We start from the raw sequence: 21967 nt of genomic DNA, 5'->3' as shown, positions 1-21967 counted from the left end.
TTCTTAATGTACCGTTTATATATAAACGTGCCCTCTAAGCTTGTGTATCATTTAGTCTGCAGAGGGTGGAGTATAAAATGGGAAATATATATTTAAAACTACCACACGTAAGAAATAAAATAATAACAGGCTGAATATGAAAACATGAATAGACATATTAAATACTAAATTTAATTAAATATACATGTTGGCACTCTTGAGACTCATCCTTTTTTGTTTGTTATCTTTCTGATGGATGCCTGCCAGTTTTGGTTTATCTGCCTAGCTTATTCTCAAGCCCTTGGATCAGTTCCATACATAAATATTTGTAAATGATCAAGCTTACCTGGTTTATGTATTTTAAGTCAAAGGAATTTTTAAAGCAGTTTAAAATGTTGTATTTTCCCTAAAGTACAAATGAATTAATTAATGACCTTTGTTGGTGCCCCCTTAAGCAGTAAATAAAAACAAAACATGGGTTCTCTTTACTTAGCCGCCATTTACTTTTCTAGTGTTCCACCCAGCAGAGACAAGAGTTATTTAATTAATTTTAAAAGTTTAGTCTAGGCTAGTGGGTACTTTCTAAGATTAGTTTTGCTTTCTCCCCCACCCCCCCACCCCCCGCTGTATTTAGAGCAGGCCTAAACAAAAGGACACGGTGGTACCTCAAAAAGAATGAGATACTTATTCTCAAAAGGTCCCAATCCAGCCCATGACAGCCTCTGGAGCTACCTATTGAAGCCCTTCCTTCCTAAAATGGATCAACAGAAATGTAACATAGTTGGTTTCCTGGGAGTGGCACAGAAGTCATGCTTCAGGTCATGATTTGCAGAAGCTTGGCTTTGCAATGATCTCAAGCTTTGCAGGGGCATGGCAACAATTTGTGTGCCAGTGGCATGTGGATGGGTGAGGGTGCGTACTGCTATATGCTTCCTAGAGGAGCTAGTATTTGTGCTCTGTCTTCTGTGACCACCCTTTTAAACCTCTGCTTTAACTCACTCCTTCTTCCATGTTTCAGTGTTTAGGACTACAGAGCCTGGGTGTTTGCTGTTAAGCATTCCTGACCCTGGGGAAAAACCAGGATAGTACACTGACATTTTGCAGATCTCAGTCATGGGCTACTTGTTTAGAAACAAGCAAAAGAATGAAATTGAAAACAGACATAACCAAAATGGTGTGAGGCTAGAATCTTGGCTTCATCCTTAACATTTCCCATTAGCAGGTTGGAAACAAACTTTTGCTTTGCTAGCTACTGTTGCTGTGTCGAACAGCAGCTTCCTGTTGTTAAAACAAAGGAAGCTTTTCCTCATCTATTCTGAGAGGTTAGTTTCATGCTTGGATAATCACATACTTATGCAGAAATGTATTTCAGTGCCTCATCTTCAGTTGAGAAATGCATCTTGTGGTGCATTTCAAACAGTGACTGAATGACATGCCTCTGTAAGCAACCTGCCAATCAAATATATCCAGAATGCACCTCATTGGAATTGATGGCCTTAGTTGGTGCAAGATAACACCTTCAAAATATTGGGGGAACACTACTTTCTAGCCTCTTCCTTTTGGTGTGATCATTTCTGATTATAGGATTTTTGGTGAAATTCCTTTCAATATGCAAATTCTGCTGTCACAAGTCAGCTGAGGTAATAGGGTCCAGCACAAGTTACCCTGTGATCTCAGTAAGTGTTTAGTTCAACATTTTCTCACCTGCCTATGAGAACAGAGGTGTAAACACACACCACCATCTGTGACCCCACATTACAGTATGAACATGGAGTGCAACTGCACAGCCCATGACCAAAAAATACATGTTCTGGCTTCAGTCTGCATTAAACCAAACTTGTTTTTCACCTTGATGTATCTTTGAGTGCCAGAGAGCAACTTAAATATCCAGGTTTTAAAGAAGTCATTTTTGTATACAGAGCACAAGATGCCAGCAATGTGATCAGCATGAAGAGTTCAGCAGCTGTTTTAAGTGGAATCTTTCCAAAACTGGCTTCCTATTGAACTCCTTTCCCTTGTGTCTTGAATAGAACTTTTTTTTTTCAGTTACAATACACACATAATGTAAGAGTGGTTTTATTGTGTGGGTGCCCACATTTTACATCTTCATTATAAAAAAGAACTACATGCACCATATGAAATACCATCAAGTAATTGGTAGAAAATACATTGACAACACTGATTTTTAAAAGTTCACTGATTTTTTTAAAAAATGTATGCAGTTAATGTTGTTAACATTTTGGTAGAGGTATTTGTTGTACAAAGGCTTTAAGAATTAAAAAATGTACCTTACATGTTCTGGCTAAAAAAAATATTTATCCTGAGCTGGAAAATAGAGGGAGATCAATGAGACCAGGATTATCGCTTAAAAAAGAATTTCTTTTGCATTACCAGAGAGGCAGACAAAAACTTTTAAAATGGACAGTCTCCCTTGTTTAGCGCTCAGCCCCAGGGCAGGAATGTGGAAAAACTCCATGCAGGTCAAAGGCTTCACTGAAGTCAAAGGATTCCACTTGTTGGCCCTTAATCAGCATGAGGTTTCTCAGACAGCCTCGGAATGAGATTTTACTGGTCAAGCAATTTTGCTTCACGTCAGCTAGAAAACAAAGTAAAGAATGCAATGAGTCTGTTTGCTGTTTGGAGGAGATCCAAATTGCACTTTAGAAGCAGCCTGATTCACTACGAGGACTCTTCAAAGGTAAACAACACTAAAAGTATGAAACAGTATCTCCCATATCCTTTATCATCAATAGGATCTGGCATCAATAGGCTCCTTTACTATAACAACAACCCTGTTAAAGGAACTGCACAAATGCAGCAGGTTAGGGTTAGTGCACTACTAAAATGGTTTGGCTGGAAAGCTTGCAATGTTCGTGACATTTTAGCAGCCAGGTAAAAGTATTAGCCAACCCTGATTTTGAATTTTGGTCATCTGCCCGTTTTTCAAAATCAAGGAAAATGTAGTCAAAAGCAAGGAAGAGAAATTGGCCTTCAGTCACAGAACGTATGAACAAACAGTTCTTTGGGGCTGTAAAGGCACCTGAAGCCAGATACTCTTAATCCCCTAAACTAACTTCAATCTTAATTCTGCAAAATTCTTAGGTCACTAATCAGTGCCATTTTTTAAATAGTCCTCCCCATTTCAAAGAAACTGCTTCATAGTAGTAGCAAGGTATCTTCACCACAAGACAAGCTAAGGCTAAGAGGGCATCTCAGTTAGTTATCTCCTCATTCCCTGCACAGTTATATTCTGAATGTGAGAGAAGTGAACATACCAGGATAACCTCCCAAGTAAATAGGATTGTTTGTATCTGCAGAGGTAGAATGTGTATGTGGATTATCAGTCTGAACCAAGTTCCCATCAATTTTCAGAGCAATGTGATGCTTGCTTTTGTTTGCTTGAAGTTTGTGCCACTTTCCATCACAGAGACTAGCTGTGCCTTTCGGTTCATAAGTAGCTGTTATTCTACCAGCTCCATTGTTGACACTGAATAAAACCTACAAAAACCAGACATATGGCAAAAAAGGAAAAAAAAGATTGAAAGCAGATAAAACAGACAGTTACTTGACTTTAACAAAATATTTAAGCATAGTATGTAAATGCTTTTATTTTAGCCACATGGACAGTGACTAAATGAAACCTCACTCAAAATAAATGCAATTCTCTGTTAAAATCCATTCTTTTCACTTGGACAAGAGACAATTACTATGTTGCCTATTTGAATATTTAAAGATGTGTTGTATATTAGAGTGAGTTCTCTGCTACTTTAGGTATAACGTTAAACTTCCTAAACACTCAGATAAAAATTGGAAACCTGAACACTAGTCTGTACTGTTTCAGCAGGAGAAAGATCACAATGGGAACCAATATAATATAAGCTGAGTAAAAAGCTCTGAATCTTCAGGCATCTTCTGCTTTGTGGAGGGGGGCAAGTTCATGAAAAATAGAGAAAGAGGAGGAGTATCAGATGGACTCCATTTAATACTCCTGGGAGTGTGCCAGGAGTTTTCTTTTTTGATGGGGGAGAGAAATGGCACTATTCCTTACCAGCAGAGACCAAGCTATTTGTCAAACCATCTCCTATTTCAGAAATGCTACAGCCTTGCCTTTTCTCTTAATTTTGTTCTCTTCTACAACTAAACGATGAACTCGGGCAAAAGGTCTTTAGGAGTGCTGCAGAATGTAGGATGATCAGGTCACATCCTGGGAATTATGCCAACATCTTTCAAGAACAAGGTGTCGTTTTGAGGCACCATGGAGTTCCCATGTATAATATTGTTAGTCAAGATAGAAATCAACTGATGGAATGGGAAGATGTACCATAGCACACATAGTTTTTTTCCCCCTTAACACTAAACTGGCACTACTGCTATAGTCATCATTAACAACCTCCATGCCTGAGTCTGATTGTTTCTCGCAGAGTAGCTGTTAGAGTCAGCCCACCCTCTGTCCTTTTCACTTTGTCACGAATGGCACTGCTTGGTGTGAAGGACAGAATAATGGGGGTCGGAGTTGGGACAGTTTCTAGGAGTATGTGTGGATTATCAATCTGAACCAAGACAAAAAACTTGCCCCCTAAAGGCAGGGAACAATCTGGCCTTTGGGAAACCCTCTTCCTGGAAGAAAATCATCAATTTTCAACCTACTGTCCTCCAGTAGGGATTCATCTTTGCCTTCTCCTTCTGGAAACTGGACATGATCATGGCTATACAGATTTTGGATGAGGTAATTCTGAACAATGATGTTGTGCTTCATCCAAATCAGCCCTCAAGTATCTCCAGCCAATTCTTTTTCCTGTACTTCCTGCATTCTCATATGCATTCCTACACACATACTGGCCAAAATTCTGCTAACTTCGTATAGTAAATCATACTAGAGGAGACCCACTAAAACAGCAGGGGTTTAGTGAGTCAACTCCTCCATAAATTCCATTGATTAAAATAGCCTACTTTAACTGTGATTTACTATGCTAAAGTAGATGAAAGTTACAATAGGCCCAACTGAGTTTATGGAGGAATTGATTCACCAAAGCTCCTAATCCAGAACAATTTTCTACACTAAGCAACAGGATTTTGGCCACTCTCTGCTTCTGACAAAGAACAAAATATTTAATGGAGTAATCCTGTGCATTTCTAACAAGAAACAAGCCTTACTGAGTTCAACAGGTCTTGGATCAAATCAAGTGCATACAAAATTACTGACCAAATATATTTGCCTAGTCTGCAGTTCTATATTTGCTATTAGAAACAACTGGCAGGTAGCAATTATTTGTTTGTGGTGCTTTTGCTTTCTTTTGTTTCATTTTTGGCTTTTTTGCAGTTCCATTTATCAACACAGCAATATAATTTAGGTAGAAAGGAACAAGCGGCCTGCCAGCTCTTGGCTTCTCCCAACCCAACATGTAGAGGACCAATGCTACTGATCTCTTCATGGTCTTGGCCCTTCATCCTCAAGGCACAGGATAAAACTATTCACCACTGATGATTAGGGTGTAGGAAATGGCGATCTAAATAGCCCTTACTAATTAGCTTGGTTGAAATAACATTTAGGACTATCTGGGCAGTTCTTTATATGTTTCTTCTTTCCTTCCTGGGCAATGTATTATCTAACAGAGCAACTGAAAGGTTTTAAACAAGAACAATTTAGGTTTCAGGTATTATAAATACATGTATATAATGGCAAAGTAATCCTTAATTGGATTGTTAACCCTTCCATTTTGTTTCATAACCTTTATTTTAGAGACTTTCTTTGTCTAATTAAGTCTCCAAAGGAAAGGTTTATAGCATTATAACAGGTTTCTTTTCCCAACTGTAATGGAATAGACATTTGTAAAATTGGGTTCATAACTAGAACAGGGCTGGAAATTGGGTTAGACAAATTAGAGACATAATTCACAGATATAGTAAAAAGATGTTAATTAACTAATGGATAAACCTCACATTCATAATCAAGTTTGCACTCACCAGTTTATCCTGTCACACATTAATAACTGGCACAGATTTTCTCTCAAGCATTGTGTATTACATATGCATTATTTTTGATTCATATTAATACCAGCTGTATTTATCAAGACTAATGCACAGATACTTCATCAAGTATCACATTAATTCATCACCCACCTTGCCATTTACAATCTCCAGCCCAACAGCATCTACTTTAGCACTACTGATTCCAAGAAGAACTCCATTCATGACTGTAGTGCGGAACTCAAATGTAATGTTAACATCAGATCGAACTTTATAACCTTCTTTAACTACAGAAAAAAAAGACAAACCAGTTATCAGTGGGTCAAAAGATCTTGTGATATGGGTTTATAATACCAGTTCTCAACCTCAGGGCCCCAGGTACTGTTGGTGTTCAACCATCGCCAGTGGTCACAAATTTAACAGCTGGAGGGTAAAGGTTGAGAATAGACATGAATTATTTGTATTCATATCCCTGTGGATACAAATATGAATAGTGGCATGACAGGTGCCATGGAGGCCCATTCCCTCCCCCAGAACCAGCTGGTTCATTTGCCATTCACTGAGCAGTGCTGGGGTCTTTTGTTGTGCCAGTCTGGGAAGGAGCCTGGTCAGCACTTCCCAGCCTCCCTTGGCAGCCAACCACTCACCAGCTGCCAAGGGAGGCTGGGAAGTGCACCATGTCAGTTCCAAAGCTCAGGTATGCTTTTGAACTACAGCTCCCAGAATTCCTCTAGTTGACAGTGTGAGTACTGTATCTCTTGTCAATCCTAATAATTCAGTTGATGCAGCTAGCAGAAGTGGCACATGCTGGGAAGGCAGCATCAATTTTGATGGTCATGCCTTTTGACCCACCCTATCTACCCAGCCCCACAAGTGGAGAATGGCTTCTAGGTTCAGTGAGGTTCTCAGAAGCTTTGTTCCAGTGGTGGCTCAGTCCAAAAGCAAGATGGTCAGAAGAAAAATACCTGCTTATTTTATCATAAACCTCTGATTTCTGGGAAGCATTTCTGGAGAAGCATTTCCAGATTCTAACATGGGAAAACCAAACAAAACCTGAGAAACAACCAGATGATGGTGTCATAAGGAAAGGCATGGCCTGCTGGGATTCCCAGAAGGCTAGGTTGGTACCCAGATGTGGCTTGCCATCTGAAATTCCCAACTTCCATGCTAACATGACAAATTTTACATAAAGAACTGTAAAAATGATTACTGGGTGGCTCACCAAATTGTGGCACACATCCACAGTGCTGTAACAACATATAAAACAGGCTTGGTTTTCCATATAGATTTATGTGTTTCTCAGCTGACATAAAACTGATAAAATAAATGGCATTATATTTCTCAATTGGGAATAATTACAGGAGAGATTCTTTACAGACTACCAATGAGTGATCAGCAAAACAGAAGAGGAAAGGCAGGAAGAGAAAGAACAATACAGTACAGTTAAATGAGATACTGCTTTGTTAGATTTTAATTTACATTTGTGTTGTTTTCAAAGGTTTGTAAAGCAACTCCTTCCTCACCAAGAGCAAGAAATCCATTTCCATCAAAAAAGGTTCCTTCCTGGGCTGCAACATAGCATTTGTTGACAGCAAAGACTGAAACTAAGCTGTCTTTGTCTAATTGCTTGCCATTCATGATTTCTTCACCCATACAGGCAGGGATACTGTGAGTAATCTGCAAACAAAATTTAATATCACCATTGGTATCAAAACTTGGAATGTTTTTTCTTTTGGGCTATACTTCCCAGAATCTGCTCCTGGCCTTGCTAGCTTGGGGAGCAGGTAAGGATTCAAAAAAGTACTTTTTCTAAGCTCTGATTTGCATAGGACATTTATGGCCCTGTATGGTAGCCTACTTGCCTGCACATACACACAGATCTACAAGAAATCCTTTTTACTTTGGAACTCTTAACTCATTAAGGAACCAACATATATATTGACATTAGAAAAAGAACCAACATTCTGTACACATAAATGTGTCCACATGGCAAATGAACCAATATACCATTGTAGATTAAGATGTCACTCCAGGGCTAAGGGAAACCAGAATTAACTTTTAGCCACGTATCTCCCTGAGTAACACTCTCTAATAACCAAATTACACAGTATCTTTAATATATAACAAGCAAAAACACAAGCATTTTCCCTATGAGAGTTAATCTGTATGCAGGAGTTAGATTTCAAGTCGTGGGGGAAAGAATGGAGTATTTCTTTCCTGGAATTACTGCTGGGATCAAAATCACTTCTGAGAGTTTACAGTTTAAAATAACATTAGGAGATCCAACTATTTCAATCTTTAAATTCATGGCTCTATATTGAAAATTTTAAGACTAATGATACTCTCTATTGTCAGTGTTATTACAGGTGCATTTACACTTTACTGACAACATAAGGAGGCTGCTTATTAAATCCATTTAGTGACTATTGCAACATGACGACCCATTGGTATCCTGTAGTTCCCCTTATGAGCTCAGTGTTTCAGTTCACTGCATATCTTTATGTATCTGAACTCACATCAGACAATCGGTCCAGCACTCTGAAAGGAAATAAATAGCATTAAAAAGAAAAACGTTCTTACATTTCCAATATTCTTGGCTGGGTAAGCTAAGGGTAGACCCCCTAAGTACAGCTTCCCATCAACATCTAAGGTGTTTCCATCTCCTGGGACGTTAACAGCCACAGATATTTGCCCATCAACTACTATTACACCTTTTCTTTTTGCATATTCTGTTTTCACCTGTAAGATAAGACACATTAGCCATTAGGTAAGATTTGGAAACCATACAGTGAAGAACAGGATTCAAAAAAATGGTGTCAGATATATATGACTACCAGAAATTGTCCTGTTTGTTTCAGGCTTAATTGAAACTAACTGACTCATGCCAGTCTTAATCCAACACATTTCTGTGACACTGGACTTCTAAATATACATGTGGAGAGATGTGAAAGGTATGAAACTGAAATTTCCTTTTAATGGAAATATTTAAAATATTACAATAGGAGAAAACAGAGTTCTTTGCAGAAGCAAAAGGTACATGAAAATGGAAAAAGAAACCTATTCTTTGCTGGGACTGAAGATTACCGGTAAGTTAAGAGCCACTGTGGTGGACTAAGACTTGGAAAACCTAAGTTCAAATTCCCATTCAACTACGGGAACGCCCAGGGCAGTAAGGAATGGTGAAGTCACTCCTGAAATATCTCACGTTGAAAACCTTATTAGGGTCACTATATGTTGGATGTGACTTGGCAGCATAGAACAATGAGATGAGATTGAAGGCAGTCACTTGGTACACCTACCGTATGCCATTTTCCATCATTGACAATTGCATCATGAAAGACTACTGCTCGTCCTTTTCCAAGGTCAAATGAAAAAGAAAGCTTCCCCCCTTGTAGCTGAAGGGCTGCAAAATCGACTTGCTTTGAGTGACCCATGTAGTATATCAGGCCACTAGAAGCAAAGGTCCTGAGGTTCAGCTGCACAAAAAGCCTAGGAAAGAAGATGTGAAATAATTCAGAGTCTGCAGACCACTGGGAACCTCATGGAAATTCGTCTATCCTTTCTAAAAAGAAGAGATTAATATAAGTCTAGTAAATAGGCCTGTTGATTAATTCCTTATAATGTCCCAATGAGGACACTATGGGACAGTGTGGGATTTGGGGAAAAACACAGCCCCGTCCCATTCCTTCACCAGGAATTCTCCACTAGATCCTGGTCCCTTCACAAATTAAATAAACTCTTCTGTTGCAAGAAGGACATATTTGGATACAAGCCATAATAAACAAAATGGATAAATGGAAGAGAGTTGATACACAAAGGACTGTAAGAAGAATGAAAGCAACTTTGAGCATAACAAATACATGAAGACATGAACTTGGAAGAAGGAGCTTAGGGTAAAAAGAATGATCAGGGGAGGGAACTGGGTCAAGGCACTTTCTGCCAGCAGAAGCTAAATGCCAGATCCAACCCAATGTTTCTGCAACTTCTTTGGATTTTGGAGTTTCAGTGCCAGCCTCACAAAGAGACTGACATCTGCCTTAACATCTGCTCTGCACTAGGCTTATACAAATCTGATACTTTCACTTTTGAAAGCAAAGCCTCCCATCAAGATGGGCAAATCCATTAGTGTGATTTTTTAAAGAGTCTCGGTGTTTTCCTATACAGTTTATGAAGACCCCAGCCACTCTCAGAAAAATCCTTAAAAAAAAAAAAAAAGAACCAAAGAAAATCTTCACTATGCATATCCTGCAGAGAATCACACTGGCAGAAGTGAGCAACCATAGCAAATGTAACCAAGGTAAGCTGACTGAGATGGGACTATCAAGAAGACGTATTCCTCAACCATAAGTCCTGGTCTATATTCAGCCCCCTTTCTCAATCAATCAGCTTCTCTGGACATGTACCTTTTAGCCTTGCTCAAAATTATCCAAAAGAGGAGAAATGAGAAACATCAATGCACATGTTCAGAAACACTATAAAACTGATGAAAATCATGTTGTTTTTTCAACTTAACCCTTTCACTTCATCACAGCAGACATATATGTGCTTAACTCTTCAACCAGTAAGTAGCATTTAACAGAATTACACTTTGGTTACATATGACCCTCCCAGTTTCATTATCTCTCTGCATCAGTTTCCCATCCATGAAATTGTAATCACAATCTATTCCATATACTGTGACAACAAACAACACTGTACAGTACTTTGCATGTCTAAAAGTGTCTGGAAAAATTATTAGTAATAACACTAAAACAAACCTACTTTTTTCTTACTGTAGACTGGTTGAAAAGGAACACCAAATGGCTGTGTCTGGAAAGGCCAAACTGATGAGCACCGGAAACATAATTTAGTATTTCACTCTCTCCACATGGTTTCTATTAAATGAAACAGCTCGGTTAAGTAACTTAATCTTTTACTATGTATATAAAAATCTTCTGTTTAATAGTAAACTTTATGCTGATGACTCCATGTTATACATCACAAGTATAATATTCAAACCATCAGAATTGAGGCAAACATAACACGTTCATTTTTACAGGCAGAGGCTGTGCCTTCAGATGCACTCTGTGTCTGGCTAAATTTCTAGTCAGGAAGAAAATGAAGTCTTCATAAATGTACTAAAATTAACTCAAGAGATGTTTCTGTTACTCTGTAAGCACACTTATGCATAGTGCAGGACAAAGTCCAGGAAGAGTTGATCCAGCAAAGAACTGACTATGGACTTTAACCCTTTTCCTAAATCCAATATATTCCCCTTTTCTGCCTACATCAAGACTACACGACACTTCTGAAATACTTGCTTACTCACATCCTAGTATGCAACAGAACCTTACACCAGATTAAATTTGAATGCATTCAAAGCCAGAAGTTACAATGGTATATTGACTACATCAAACATGGTTATAGTTACATATATGAAGTCATTCAATTTAAACCAGATTGGCACGATGCTTAGTTGAGCTAAGAAGTGTCATATAACATGTTAACTCTAAATAAGGATTCTTCCTTTAACAAGCGGGATGTCATTAGTCTTCCAAATTTGAGTATGGATAAATAGGGCAATCAGGAAGATGTTCAACGAAACTTCGGCTCCCAAAAGCCACAACTTACATCCTGGAGCTGCACCCAGCAGTCCCCCAGATGTTTTTGACTACAACTAACCAGGTTGGCTATTGGTTAGGGGTTATGAGAGTTGAGATCCACAACATTCAGAGGACACCAGATTGCCTACATTTGGTCCAGAGGATCTTACCAGAATTTAAAGCAAATGGTGGCTGGATAACAAGCACACTGCAAGAGCACTTGTATGTCTCTTCTTGCATCTTCAATCTACTTAGTATGATTGTACAGGGCAAAATCACCACTAGATCATTTTACTTCAGAAACACTGTTAAGCTTCTTGCTGAATAAAAGGGAATACTTTGCCTGAATATTCAATAAAACTGTGTTTACTTCACTGCTTCTCCACCCATCCACGGACTCCTTCGGCCATATGGAAAAACATGCTCTAAATTTTCATTACATACTTTCTTGATTTCTGTAAATGGCTGTAGAGAAACTGGAACCATTTGCATTTCAGATAAGACTTCAATGTCATCTGGATGGATGGCAGGTTTAGGCTTCTCCCAAAGAAAACAGCTATCCATATCAACAGCTTCATGTCTCACTGCGGTGGTGAAATCCAGAAGTCTAGGGTTTTAAAAGGAAGATCCTTTTTTACTTTGTCACAATGAGAATAAAATGAACAGGACTACTGTTAACAACCATGGTCTACCTAGCAGGAAAACTTGAGGTTTTGCTTGGGTTCAACTTTTACCCACAACATCTAAATTCCAATGAATTTTTACATTTGTTTACTTTAATCAGAAATCCAGTTCTTCATTCTGCGTGTAGCATCTACAACTGCACAGACAGATAGACAGTGTGAGAACAGGTGATGTAGTGGGTAGAGGGATGGACTAGGCTTTAAGAGACTTGAGTTAAAATCCCCATTTTGTCACAAAAATGGCTGAGATTGTGGCAACAATGAACCACTCATTGAACATCTCACTTACCCTAAAAACCCTATCAAGGTTTTCATAACTCAGAAGACCTCATGGTACTTAACACACACAAACAGAGAATATACATTTTTAATATATTAGTAGTTGCAAGCACATTTGTGTTAATGGAACTGATGGTAACTTACTCCATATTAAATATTAGGTTGGTTATGCATCCATGGAAAGAGCCAGTCATTTTTAATCCTAAAATTCCCTCTCCTGCTGGAATCCCACCAATGAAAAAATTAGATATATTCATTGATCTAGTTTCTGCAAGTGGACCAAGTCTAATTTCTGCAGGGCTGCTTTCATCTACTTGAACGGTTATCATCCTAGGGGGGAAAGCAAAGTGAAATTGTTTATGTTTTAAGGAAAGTACATGCCTAAAAAACAAAGATGATGACTTCATAACACATATTATGCACAGGTAAATATAGTTTTCCAAGGCCTGTTGGGCCCCTATTTTCCATTGGCAAACCAGATTTGTTTAGTATCTTTGAAATTAATTTCTAGCACTAATCCTGTTATAAGTGTTGCACCATACATTGTATTTATATATTTCTCACCCTAATAAATAAAAATAGTTATGTGTCTTTGTTTTTTAAGAGTATTTGGTATGATTCCCTCTGGTGGCCAATGTGACTACAGATTTCAACAAAGCATGCATGTGTAACTTAATCAGTGGCTGTGTGCTGTAAGCAATTACCATGTAAATCAGAATTTCATTAATGACAAAGAAAACAGAACTGTGATTATTCCACTGAAAGACACTAAGTAAAGTCATTTCTTTAGGGGACATGATAAACTGACAAGGGGCAGTAATTAAACAAATGTTTCAGCTTGTACCTTTTATAGCGGGTTAGAATGACAGAATGTTCTTGCCCATCACTGTATGTTCCATTAGAAGATTCAATTGTGACCTCCCTGGTACTTGCTCTCTCACCAGGATTCACGTGCACTGCTAAATGGCCATTGGTCAATGTGATTGAGAAAAAGGGCTGAGATAGAAAAGAAAATCAAGTTTAAAATATGGAAATCCTGTGAGGAATATCTGTTTTGAGGGTTTTTTTGTTTCCCACATTTCCAGGAAAAAAAAAAACCCAGAAATGTTGGAGTCTACTGAAAGATATTGCAAGAAAAATTTGACTCGGCTAAAGACTAACTTTTGAAGTGCTTACCAGATGGGCTTGCCTGCGTCTTCGTTTCTCTGCACCTTTGCTAAGCCCCACAAGGATAATACCACTGTTGTTCTTAGTAGCGAAAGTGGCCATGAGTTCTGATTCCGGTGAAAGGGGCTTGGGTGGCAACTCAATGTAGCCATTGCTGAAGATACTAGCACTGTGTATGGGCTGCTTTGCAAAAAGAGGAAGGAAGGAAGGAAGGAAGGAAGGAAGGAAGGAAGGAAGGAAGGAAGGAAGGAAGGAAGGAGATCACTGAATTAGAGCATTACATATTCAAAACAAAGCAGGAAGTTAGTTACTTGACACCTTTTCAACAAGTCAGCGATTTATAATGTCATCGTGCACTGCTGATTCATTTGTCAGAAATAAGCAAGCACCAATTTACATCTACCCTACTAAAACTGTCAACATGTCTTACCTCCAGGATACAGCCTTTTCTCACACCATATGAATTTCTAAGCAAGTCAAAGGTGGATCGAGATATTTCCAAGTTCTTAATACATCCTACGTATGTTCTGCTATTAAGCCCTTTTCTAAAAGAGAAAAACAGTAGGCTGAGATAACTCGAGGGAAAGCTAGGATACCATTTAACTGAAAAAAACGACTGGTTATACAATTGAATTATCTTCTACAGTATTAACTATTTTACAATGGCCACATATTGAATCTGGTTCAGAAAATATGACAAGAATACTGCGACAGCTAGTAGACACAAACATTTAGTACTTGCAGTCACAGTGCAGTTTTGAACACTTCCCACTAATTAAACAGCACAACAAAGAACCTTTTCTTCCTTTCTGCATCCATAGGCATTCCTTTACCACTCAGGTTTTAAGATGGGTCATTAAAACTATCTTTTCACTTACTATATCCTGGCATTTTGATCCCATATTAAAACACGGTGGACTTAATCCAGCTGTTCACCCCTGCACGAGCAAACCCACTGAATCACTGGGACTTAAATAACTGATCTAACAAGCCCTATTCATTCTGCAGGTCTACTGCAAAAGGAACTATCCATCGAAGTCAGCTCTGTGCCAGAAGGTTCACATTCCTGTGAAGGTCAAACGGAAAAGCTGTTTAAAACGCAAACCCACCTCACTGCCCTTGAGCGTGGCAACCCACCAATATAAATCGGATCCTTATCAGAACGATTCAGGTCAGAGGCTACACCAGGAGATTCTCCTTGCTTGGTTTCTTTTGAACTGAAATTATAAGCATCCATGACTGCCAAAATACCTAAAAGGAACATCAGGAATATCAGAAATCACCAAGGACCATCTGAGAATTTTCCATGCACATTTGTTTTCACCCAAGCAACAGAGAAAAATGTAGTAGCAATAAATTATCAGTTTGCTATTCAATGAAAACAGACTGCCTTACTACCAAGCATTTAGGTATTTTATTAAGCTAATCTAATTTAGCCTCCTATTTCGCCTCTTCTCCATGAAGGAGAAATATGAAACAGATGGTCCATATGCTATTTTGAAAATTGCTGCTACAAGAAGTGATAATTTCACTTTTCCACTTTTCTTTTTTAAATGTAAAGGTAATCTCTAGACCTGTTCATTTAACAAACACAACTCATAAAACCAAGAAGTTTGCACATCTGCTCCATACGTTAAATTAAGTTTAGAACATTTGATTGCTGTACTCAAAAATCATTTAAAAGAAGAAAAGCACAATGTACAAAGTGAAGGTAAGGAAGAAATAACTTCACAGAAGTTCCTGAGTTTATTAAAATTCAGTGTATTTTGGAACTGGTTTTCCTTCTACTGGGACAACTGGTGGAGGGTGAAACCAAACATTACATTAAAGACATGCGGCATTGTCCTACTGAGAATAAGTGAAGCATAGTGCTTAGCCCACAGAGATTTGTGCTTCCTCCAACATGCTTTAGCCCAAGCAGAAAGGAATAGGGCCTCCACAACAGGGAAGTAAATATATCCATCCATAAGCTCTGGAAGAATCCCGCTGCCGCTGAATGTATCACTGCACAATCTAAAGGAATAAAGGCTTCTGTCCATTGCTTGTAGCAGTGCTTCTCGTTTTGCATCTTTTTAAAACCTGACATAATTATGTGGAGTCTTGCTATGACCTGGAAGCACTACATCTTAGGCAGGGAAGTTAAATCTCCTCTCAGTTGCTTCCCTAATGAATCTCCCTCCAACTGTTGTCCATGTAGCAGTTAAAGGGGAAAAAATCTATTTTTATCAGTGGAGTCCCTGCCTTTAACTGGGATATAAATTCCACAAGGACTAGCTTGCACACAAGGTGGTCTCGAAGCAAACTGGATACTCATAAATGTACTTTAGAAAAATGAAACACAAAGCTGCATACTATGCTTTTAATGTAACATATACAGTAGTTTGATCCTATGAGAAAGCAAACTTCTGTAACATCAATAATGTGACATCAAGTCAACTCTGAATTATGGTAACGCCGTCCAGCCTTCCATTGGTATAGACAACTCAGAAGTAGTTTACCATTCCCTTCTTCTAGAGGCACTCTGGGATTTGAGTGCTTGCCCAAGGCTACAAAGGTTGGCTCTTCTCCCACAAGACTTGGGATAATGGAACTCCCAACAATCTGACTCTCCATCCAGACAACTAGAACACTGAGCTATCTCCAGTTTATTTTTGAGTGTCTGCTGCACTTCCTGACCTTTGTTTCTCTTCAGATTTAACTATGGATGGCAGCACATATCCACTTTTACATTCTCAAGTAAATCTGACCTTTATAAAAACATGAATGTGAACTCATCTTACAAGTGACCATGTAAGAGACAATCCATAGGCAAAGAGGCCTGCTCTCTGAAACCTCTGTTAAGCTGTGTGCCACACTGTGGTTCCTGCATGGTCCCAGAGCACCACCAAAAAAAGGGACTGGTAAATCACTTCTGAATATCTGGTAAATAGAAAATTTCATGAAGGTTGCCAAAAGTCAGAAACAACTTGGTCATGATAATTACTATGCCTGTATTTGGACATTTTTAAAAATAAAAAGCCTATTTTCCAAGCCTTTGCACATAATAAAACATTTTACCTTCTTTTTTGTTTCGACTGAATGAAATCTTATACCATGTTCCATTATTGTAACGGCTTTCTGTTTGAAGTGTAAGAGGGCCAGAACCAAGATCAACTGTTAATTTAACTCTGCCATCAACAAGCTCCAGAGACAAAAAATCCCTCTGTAAAAGGAGAACCAAAAGTTAGAAAACAAAAATACAGAAGTCATGGATCATTCATTCAAAAGTGAAGGAAAAGTATCTCATAGACTTGGACGACTGGCCCAACATTTTGATAGTTTGTCTTTTCAGCAGAACAAGACTACAGCTGAGAATCTCCCAAGACGGAGTGGGTAGCATGGCATGACCTAGCACTTAAAGATGATTAGACCTTCTCAAAATGCTTCACCTAAAGTTGCCAGATGTACTACGATTACGACAATGAAGATGGGCTGGACAAAAGCAGTTTTCTAAAACGCTTTCACTAAATGAAATGCAGCAGCAAGACTCAAGCTTGGAATTCTCCAGTTTGTACAAAACATACATTTTTAATCATTTTCCCCATCAGTGCAAGCTGAATATTAGAATATTAAAATACATAATTTAATACATGTATGTCAAGGGAAATAAACAAAGACTGTATTCTTATTCTTAAAAATCACAAGCAAGTAATATGGAACTGACAAGCCTAAAGCTCCTTTAAAGACTTACTGTGCCATTAGAAGCCAGATATACTAAGAGCCCGTTGGGTAAAAAGGTGCTGAAAAATACTATTATTTGGGTCACAGTGGAGCGAAGGGCTTTCTCAACCACTGAATATCCACTGCCGTCGAAATGAAATGAAGTATCTTCAACCTGCGGGCTAGGAAAAGAAATGAAACATATGTTTTCGAAGGTTGTGTTCTCTTGCACAAAACTGCATTCTTAATCAAAGGGGCAAATCCTAGCCACAGATTTCTGGTCTTATCATACTAATGAGATTTTAATGTGATAAAATTTATGAACGTTGGAAAGTTTTTATCAAAAAATAGAAAATGCTTTTTAATGCTTTCTAAAGACATTTCTAAAATAATCCTCTATCTCCCTCTGCTGGTTATAAACTATACTAAGTAAATAGGAATCTACTAAATAAAAACTTTTCCTCTTTCATATTTTTGGCATCTGCATGTTTAGATCATTCATTCGTTTGTTCGTTCGTTCATTCGTATAATGCCCAGCTTAATGAAACCCACTACTCTGGATGGTGATCAAAAAGGAAATTAAACTCACAACATCATAACCAATCTTATGCCCAACACTGATATAACAATAACATAAAAAGCAGTAAACAGGAACAAAATCATATCGCAACATCAAATTATGCTACAAAATAAAAATGTTAAATTTCCATCTCAGAGCGAAGTAATTAGATGGATAGAGATGCTGATTAATCAAAAAATAGACATGAATGAATCATTATTGTTATTCTCAATGCTTACAGGGGAAATGAGAAACTTGAAAATAAAGAATTAGTAGCAAATCTTATAGAGACAGCAAGATCCGAGATTGCTAGAAATTGGAAAAATGCCATTTCAGATGAAGTACATTTTTGAAAGCCTCTTTATAGAGTTCTGCCTTAACAAGTTTTCTGACAATAAGGAGAGATGGGGCTTGGCCGATAGATGGGGCCACCACAGAGAAAGCCTGATTCTGGTTGACATTCTTCTGACCTCCCTCAGTGTAGCCACTCCAAGAAGCAAGGCCTGGGAGGTCTTGAACATAATTGATATGTGCAATTAATAAAACATGAATACTTTAAAACGAAACTTCATTCGTACTGTGAAGAAAGGTGAATACATGAAATAATATAACCAATTCTTTTCAAATTGAAAGTATTCTGTTAATTATTGGTCTGGTTCAGCCATCACAGCCAATCACTGAGAATGTCCTCCAGATTCACAGGTATCTCAAATCAAATCTGTTTCTCCCTCACTCACTTGAATTATATTTTACTTTGCCCTTCCACTAAAGTATGGGGTAATGCATATGTTTCATTTCCCATTAAAGTCACACCTGGTGAAGTGTATGGATAACTATGAGTCTGAACCTTGATTTCTGCAGTCAAACACTCTAGAGACATGACAATGTCATGACCATGAGATTATGGTCCTTTGGAGACTGTGAACACAATACTGGAGAATTAGTTTGGTGTAGCAGATAAAACTCAGGAGATGTGAGTCCAAATCCCTACTCAGCTATAGAAATTCATGGGATAGTGGAAAGAAATTGTTAAAACCACTCTCTGAGTATTTCACATACCTTGAAAACCTTTAAGGTCCATCTTAAGTCAGATGTAACCTGGTAACAGATAGTGTGTGTGTGCACGTGGGCATATATGCACACAGGGCATTATGTAAACTTTTATATGGTGATACAGAATCTGGATACTTCGACATCTAAAATTATACTCCTTCATAAAATTAGATAGTATGATCCATAAAGAAGGCAGAACAATCCAGAGCTACTAAATAATCTTCACTGCTGTAGTAAAACAATGTTTAGGAACACAAGCGTGACAACTCCTAGCTCCAATTACATATTTCAAATTTTTTTTGCTGTCCTCACCTGCCAAAGCATCCGCTGCATTTGCCTTCCCTTTCCATGTAGTTCCACAGGCCAACAGATCTGCCATTCAACCATGCCTCTCCCATGCATCCCTTAAAATGGGTTACCTTGATGGCAGGTGATTTCTATTACAGAAGATACACATAAAGAAAATAAATACTGTATCAGAACCCTTGTTATCCATTCAAGTAAATCACTAAAAGCAAGCTATAACTCTGTACTAAAAATAAGTTATAATAGTTAAATAATAAAAATATTATTGATGAATTAACATTATTTTTGTGTATTTCCGAGAAAAAAATTACCTCTGCAGTTAATTAAGGGAACAGTCTTATAGTCAAATTCTACCATATGAGGGACCACAAGATTTGGTGGAAGCTCTGTTGTATTATATTTGGTGGAACTTCTCTTATGTTGGCACATAGTCATATATGCCACTACACCAATGGAACAGCCAGAGTATGTATGCCTGTATACTGCTGTTATGATTGTTTTGGTAGAAAGGCTAAAAGAGAACAGATTCATGGATATGGCAGAAGCAATACAGGAGAGGAGCACAATTTGGACAACAGATAAGATCTGGGCAACAACCATGGGACTGGGGCTAAGAATTTCCTACTCGTCACTAACACATTCTCAGAAATTAATTAGACAATAATGGCTCTCAAATTCCATTCAACATCCTGCTTTTCATCTCTGAAAGCATCCTTGTTCATTTATCACAGCACAGTGAGTGGAAGTTACTTGGAAATCAATGTAATTAATTTTCTTTATATGAAATATGGCTATTCATTTCTTTTCACCTTGATTTGCCCTCCAAGTCCACCAATAAACATCAGAGTTGATTGGTTTACATCCAGTACTGTAGCTGTCCCAGGAGAGGTGCCCTTTCTCATAAAAGGCTTCTGGGAAGCATTTGTCTCCTCTACAATTAGGGTGCCAGTTTTTCCAAACCTGTTAATAAGAAATAATAATAAATGAAACTGTTATGAATATTTATACATCCAACTGTGCTTTATACAGCTAAAGAAAGAGGCAAAAATATGTGACTAAAATGATTATATAGTGCATGTCCAGTTGATAGCAGCTGCTCTGACCATCCAATTATTTATATGAACTGTGCATATTTGCAATAAATGGTTCCATCCTTCAAGTAGTAATTACTCCAGATTTAACACTAACTACAAATCTGATTTTCCCCTAAAATATAGAACCCATATTAAGTGTCACACACTGATTGCACCTTACCTTGTAGCATGTATTTTGTGCCATTTGTTGTTATTGATAGAAAGATCAGGATATTCCAGTCGTGTAGAACCAGAACCCATATCCCACAAGAAAGCCACTTTACCACGCCTCATCTCCACAGCCATGAAATCAGCCTAAAAAGAAGGTTGTCATATCACTGAAAGAATGCCATCAAAACCAAGAAAAGTGTAAGCGGAGCAATTAAAAGGCTGCTTTTAACAGTACTGATCAAATACAGGGTTACATCTTAAACAAATAGCATGGCAGGAGCTTAAACATGGACCCATACATAGATAATTCAATGACAGACACTCTGATAGAAAGTAAGATGATCAACATGAAATCACAAGTACAGTACTAACTCAACAGGCTATTTAAAAAAAACACTCAGAAGAACTTGTGGACCCCATTACAAATTCCATTTGCAAGTAAAGCATTTAAGAAAAATAAAGCCCACAGTGTGTTTGCAAGATGTGCAGACAATACAAAATTATCTAAATGTTTTATTATGGAAAAGGATAAATAAATTGAAAAGACATCTGGCTCAGCCAGAAAGTAAGGGTTATGAAAAAGCTAAGACATTATTTTTGGGAAAATGCCAACTATGAAAAATAACTCATATTAGTTGCAACAGAAATTGGGACTTTGGTTCACAGGAAGAGACTCCACCCAAATAGAGCAGTCTTCCCACTTTTCAGACTGTCATTGTCATGTTCTGAAAGCAACAATGGAAAGTGGGGGAGGGGAATGAAGCTAGCAAGCTCTCCTCAGTGTGTTGTGGGCTCCTTATACTTACATAATGACTGAATAGGGCTTTTGTTTTTCCATTCACTAACATGAATCAGAATTCCCATTACATGGGTAGGGTAAAACAATCACTCACGGACCACGTAAAATAAGCTGTAAGGAACGTGTGTCCCTCTTGATATTGTTGACACCAACTTTCATCAGCCAGTTTGGGGGGAGAGTTGCAGCTCAACACCTGGAGAGCCAAATGTTCTCTATCTTGAGGCAACTGGGTGATTTAAAAGTTGTTAAGTACAGTGGTGCCTCGCTTAGCGATGTTAATTGGTTCAAAAAAACATCGCTATGGGAAAACATCGCTAAACAAAACACCATTTCCCATAGGAATGCATTGAAAACCAGATAATCCATTCCAATGGGAACAGATTACTGTCCTTAAGCAAAAATCGCCATAGGAAACATCGCTAAGCGAAACGCACTTCCCCCATTGGAATGCATTGAATAGGTTTCAATGCATTTCAATGGTTATGACAGGTCCGTTTTCGCTATTTTTAAAGTGTCTTAAAATATTCAAAAACTGTTTAAAATGCTTGGAATCGTTAGTGCACCTTGTAAAACCTTTGCAAACTTAATCTGGCTTTGTTCTGAGTCTTCATTACTTTTTGGTGAATTTTTTCTCCCCCCATTGAAATGCA

General features: G+C 38.1%; 1 protein-coding gene across 2 annotated transcripts in view; it reads right to left on the bottom strand.

Moving 5' to 3' along the window:
- Positions 1-2039: 2039 nt before the first annotated feature.
- The window catches only part of LAMA1 (laminin subunit alpha 1), a 109201-nt gene continuing 89273 nt past the window's right edge, over positions 2040-21967 (bottom strand). For both annotated transcript variants that reach the window (XM_072999588.2, XM_072999589.2), the window contains exons 46-63: positions 20529-20662; positions 20084-20234; positions 19281-19405; positions 17388-17538; positions 16715-16859; positions 14767-14908; positions 14088-14202; positions 13667-13837; positions 13335-13486; positions 12635-12820; positions 11973-12135; positions 10708-10820; positions 9246-9435; positions 8527-8685; positions 7470-7623; positions 6100-6233; positions 3255-3477; positions 2040-2575 (exon numbers count right to left, since the gene is read on the bottom strand). In XM_072999588.2, the coding sequence (XP_072855689.2) occupies positions 2415-2575; positions 3255-3477; positions 6100-6233; positions 7470-7623; positions 8527-8685; positions 9246-9435; positions 10708-10820; positions 11973-12135; positions 12635-12820; positions 13335-13486; positions 13667-13837; positions 14088-14202; positions 14767-14908; positions 16715-16859; positions 17388-17538; positions 19281-19405; positions 20084-20234; positions 20529-20662 (2769 nt within the window). In that variant the 3' untranslated portion in view covers positions 2040-2414. The remainder of the gene's footprint in view (positions 2576-3254; positions 3478-6099; positions 6234-7469; positions 7624-8526; positions 8686-9245; positions 9436-10707; positions 10821-11972; positions 12136-12634; positions 12821-13334; positions 13487-13666; positions 13838-14087; positions 14203-14766; positions 14909-16714; positions 16860-17387; positions 17539-19280; positions 19406-20083; positions 20235-20528; positions 20663-21967) is intronic.

This window comes from Pogona vitticeps, chromosome 4, assembly GCF_051106095.1.
Source record: "Pogona vitticeps strain Pit_001003342236 chromosome 4, PviZW2.1, whole genome shotgun sequence".
Classification (NCBI taxonomy): Eukaryota; Metazoa; Chordata; class Lepidosauria; order Squamata; family Agamidae; genus Pogona; species Pogona vitticeps.
This window is presented reverse-complemented; position numbering and strand designations above follow the sequence as displayed.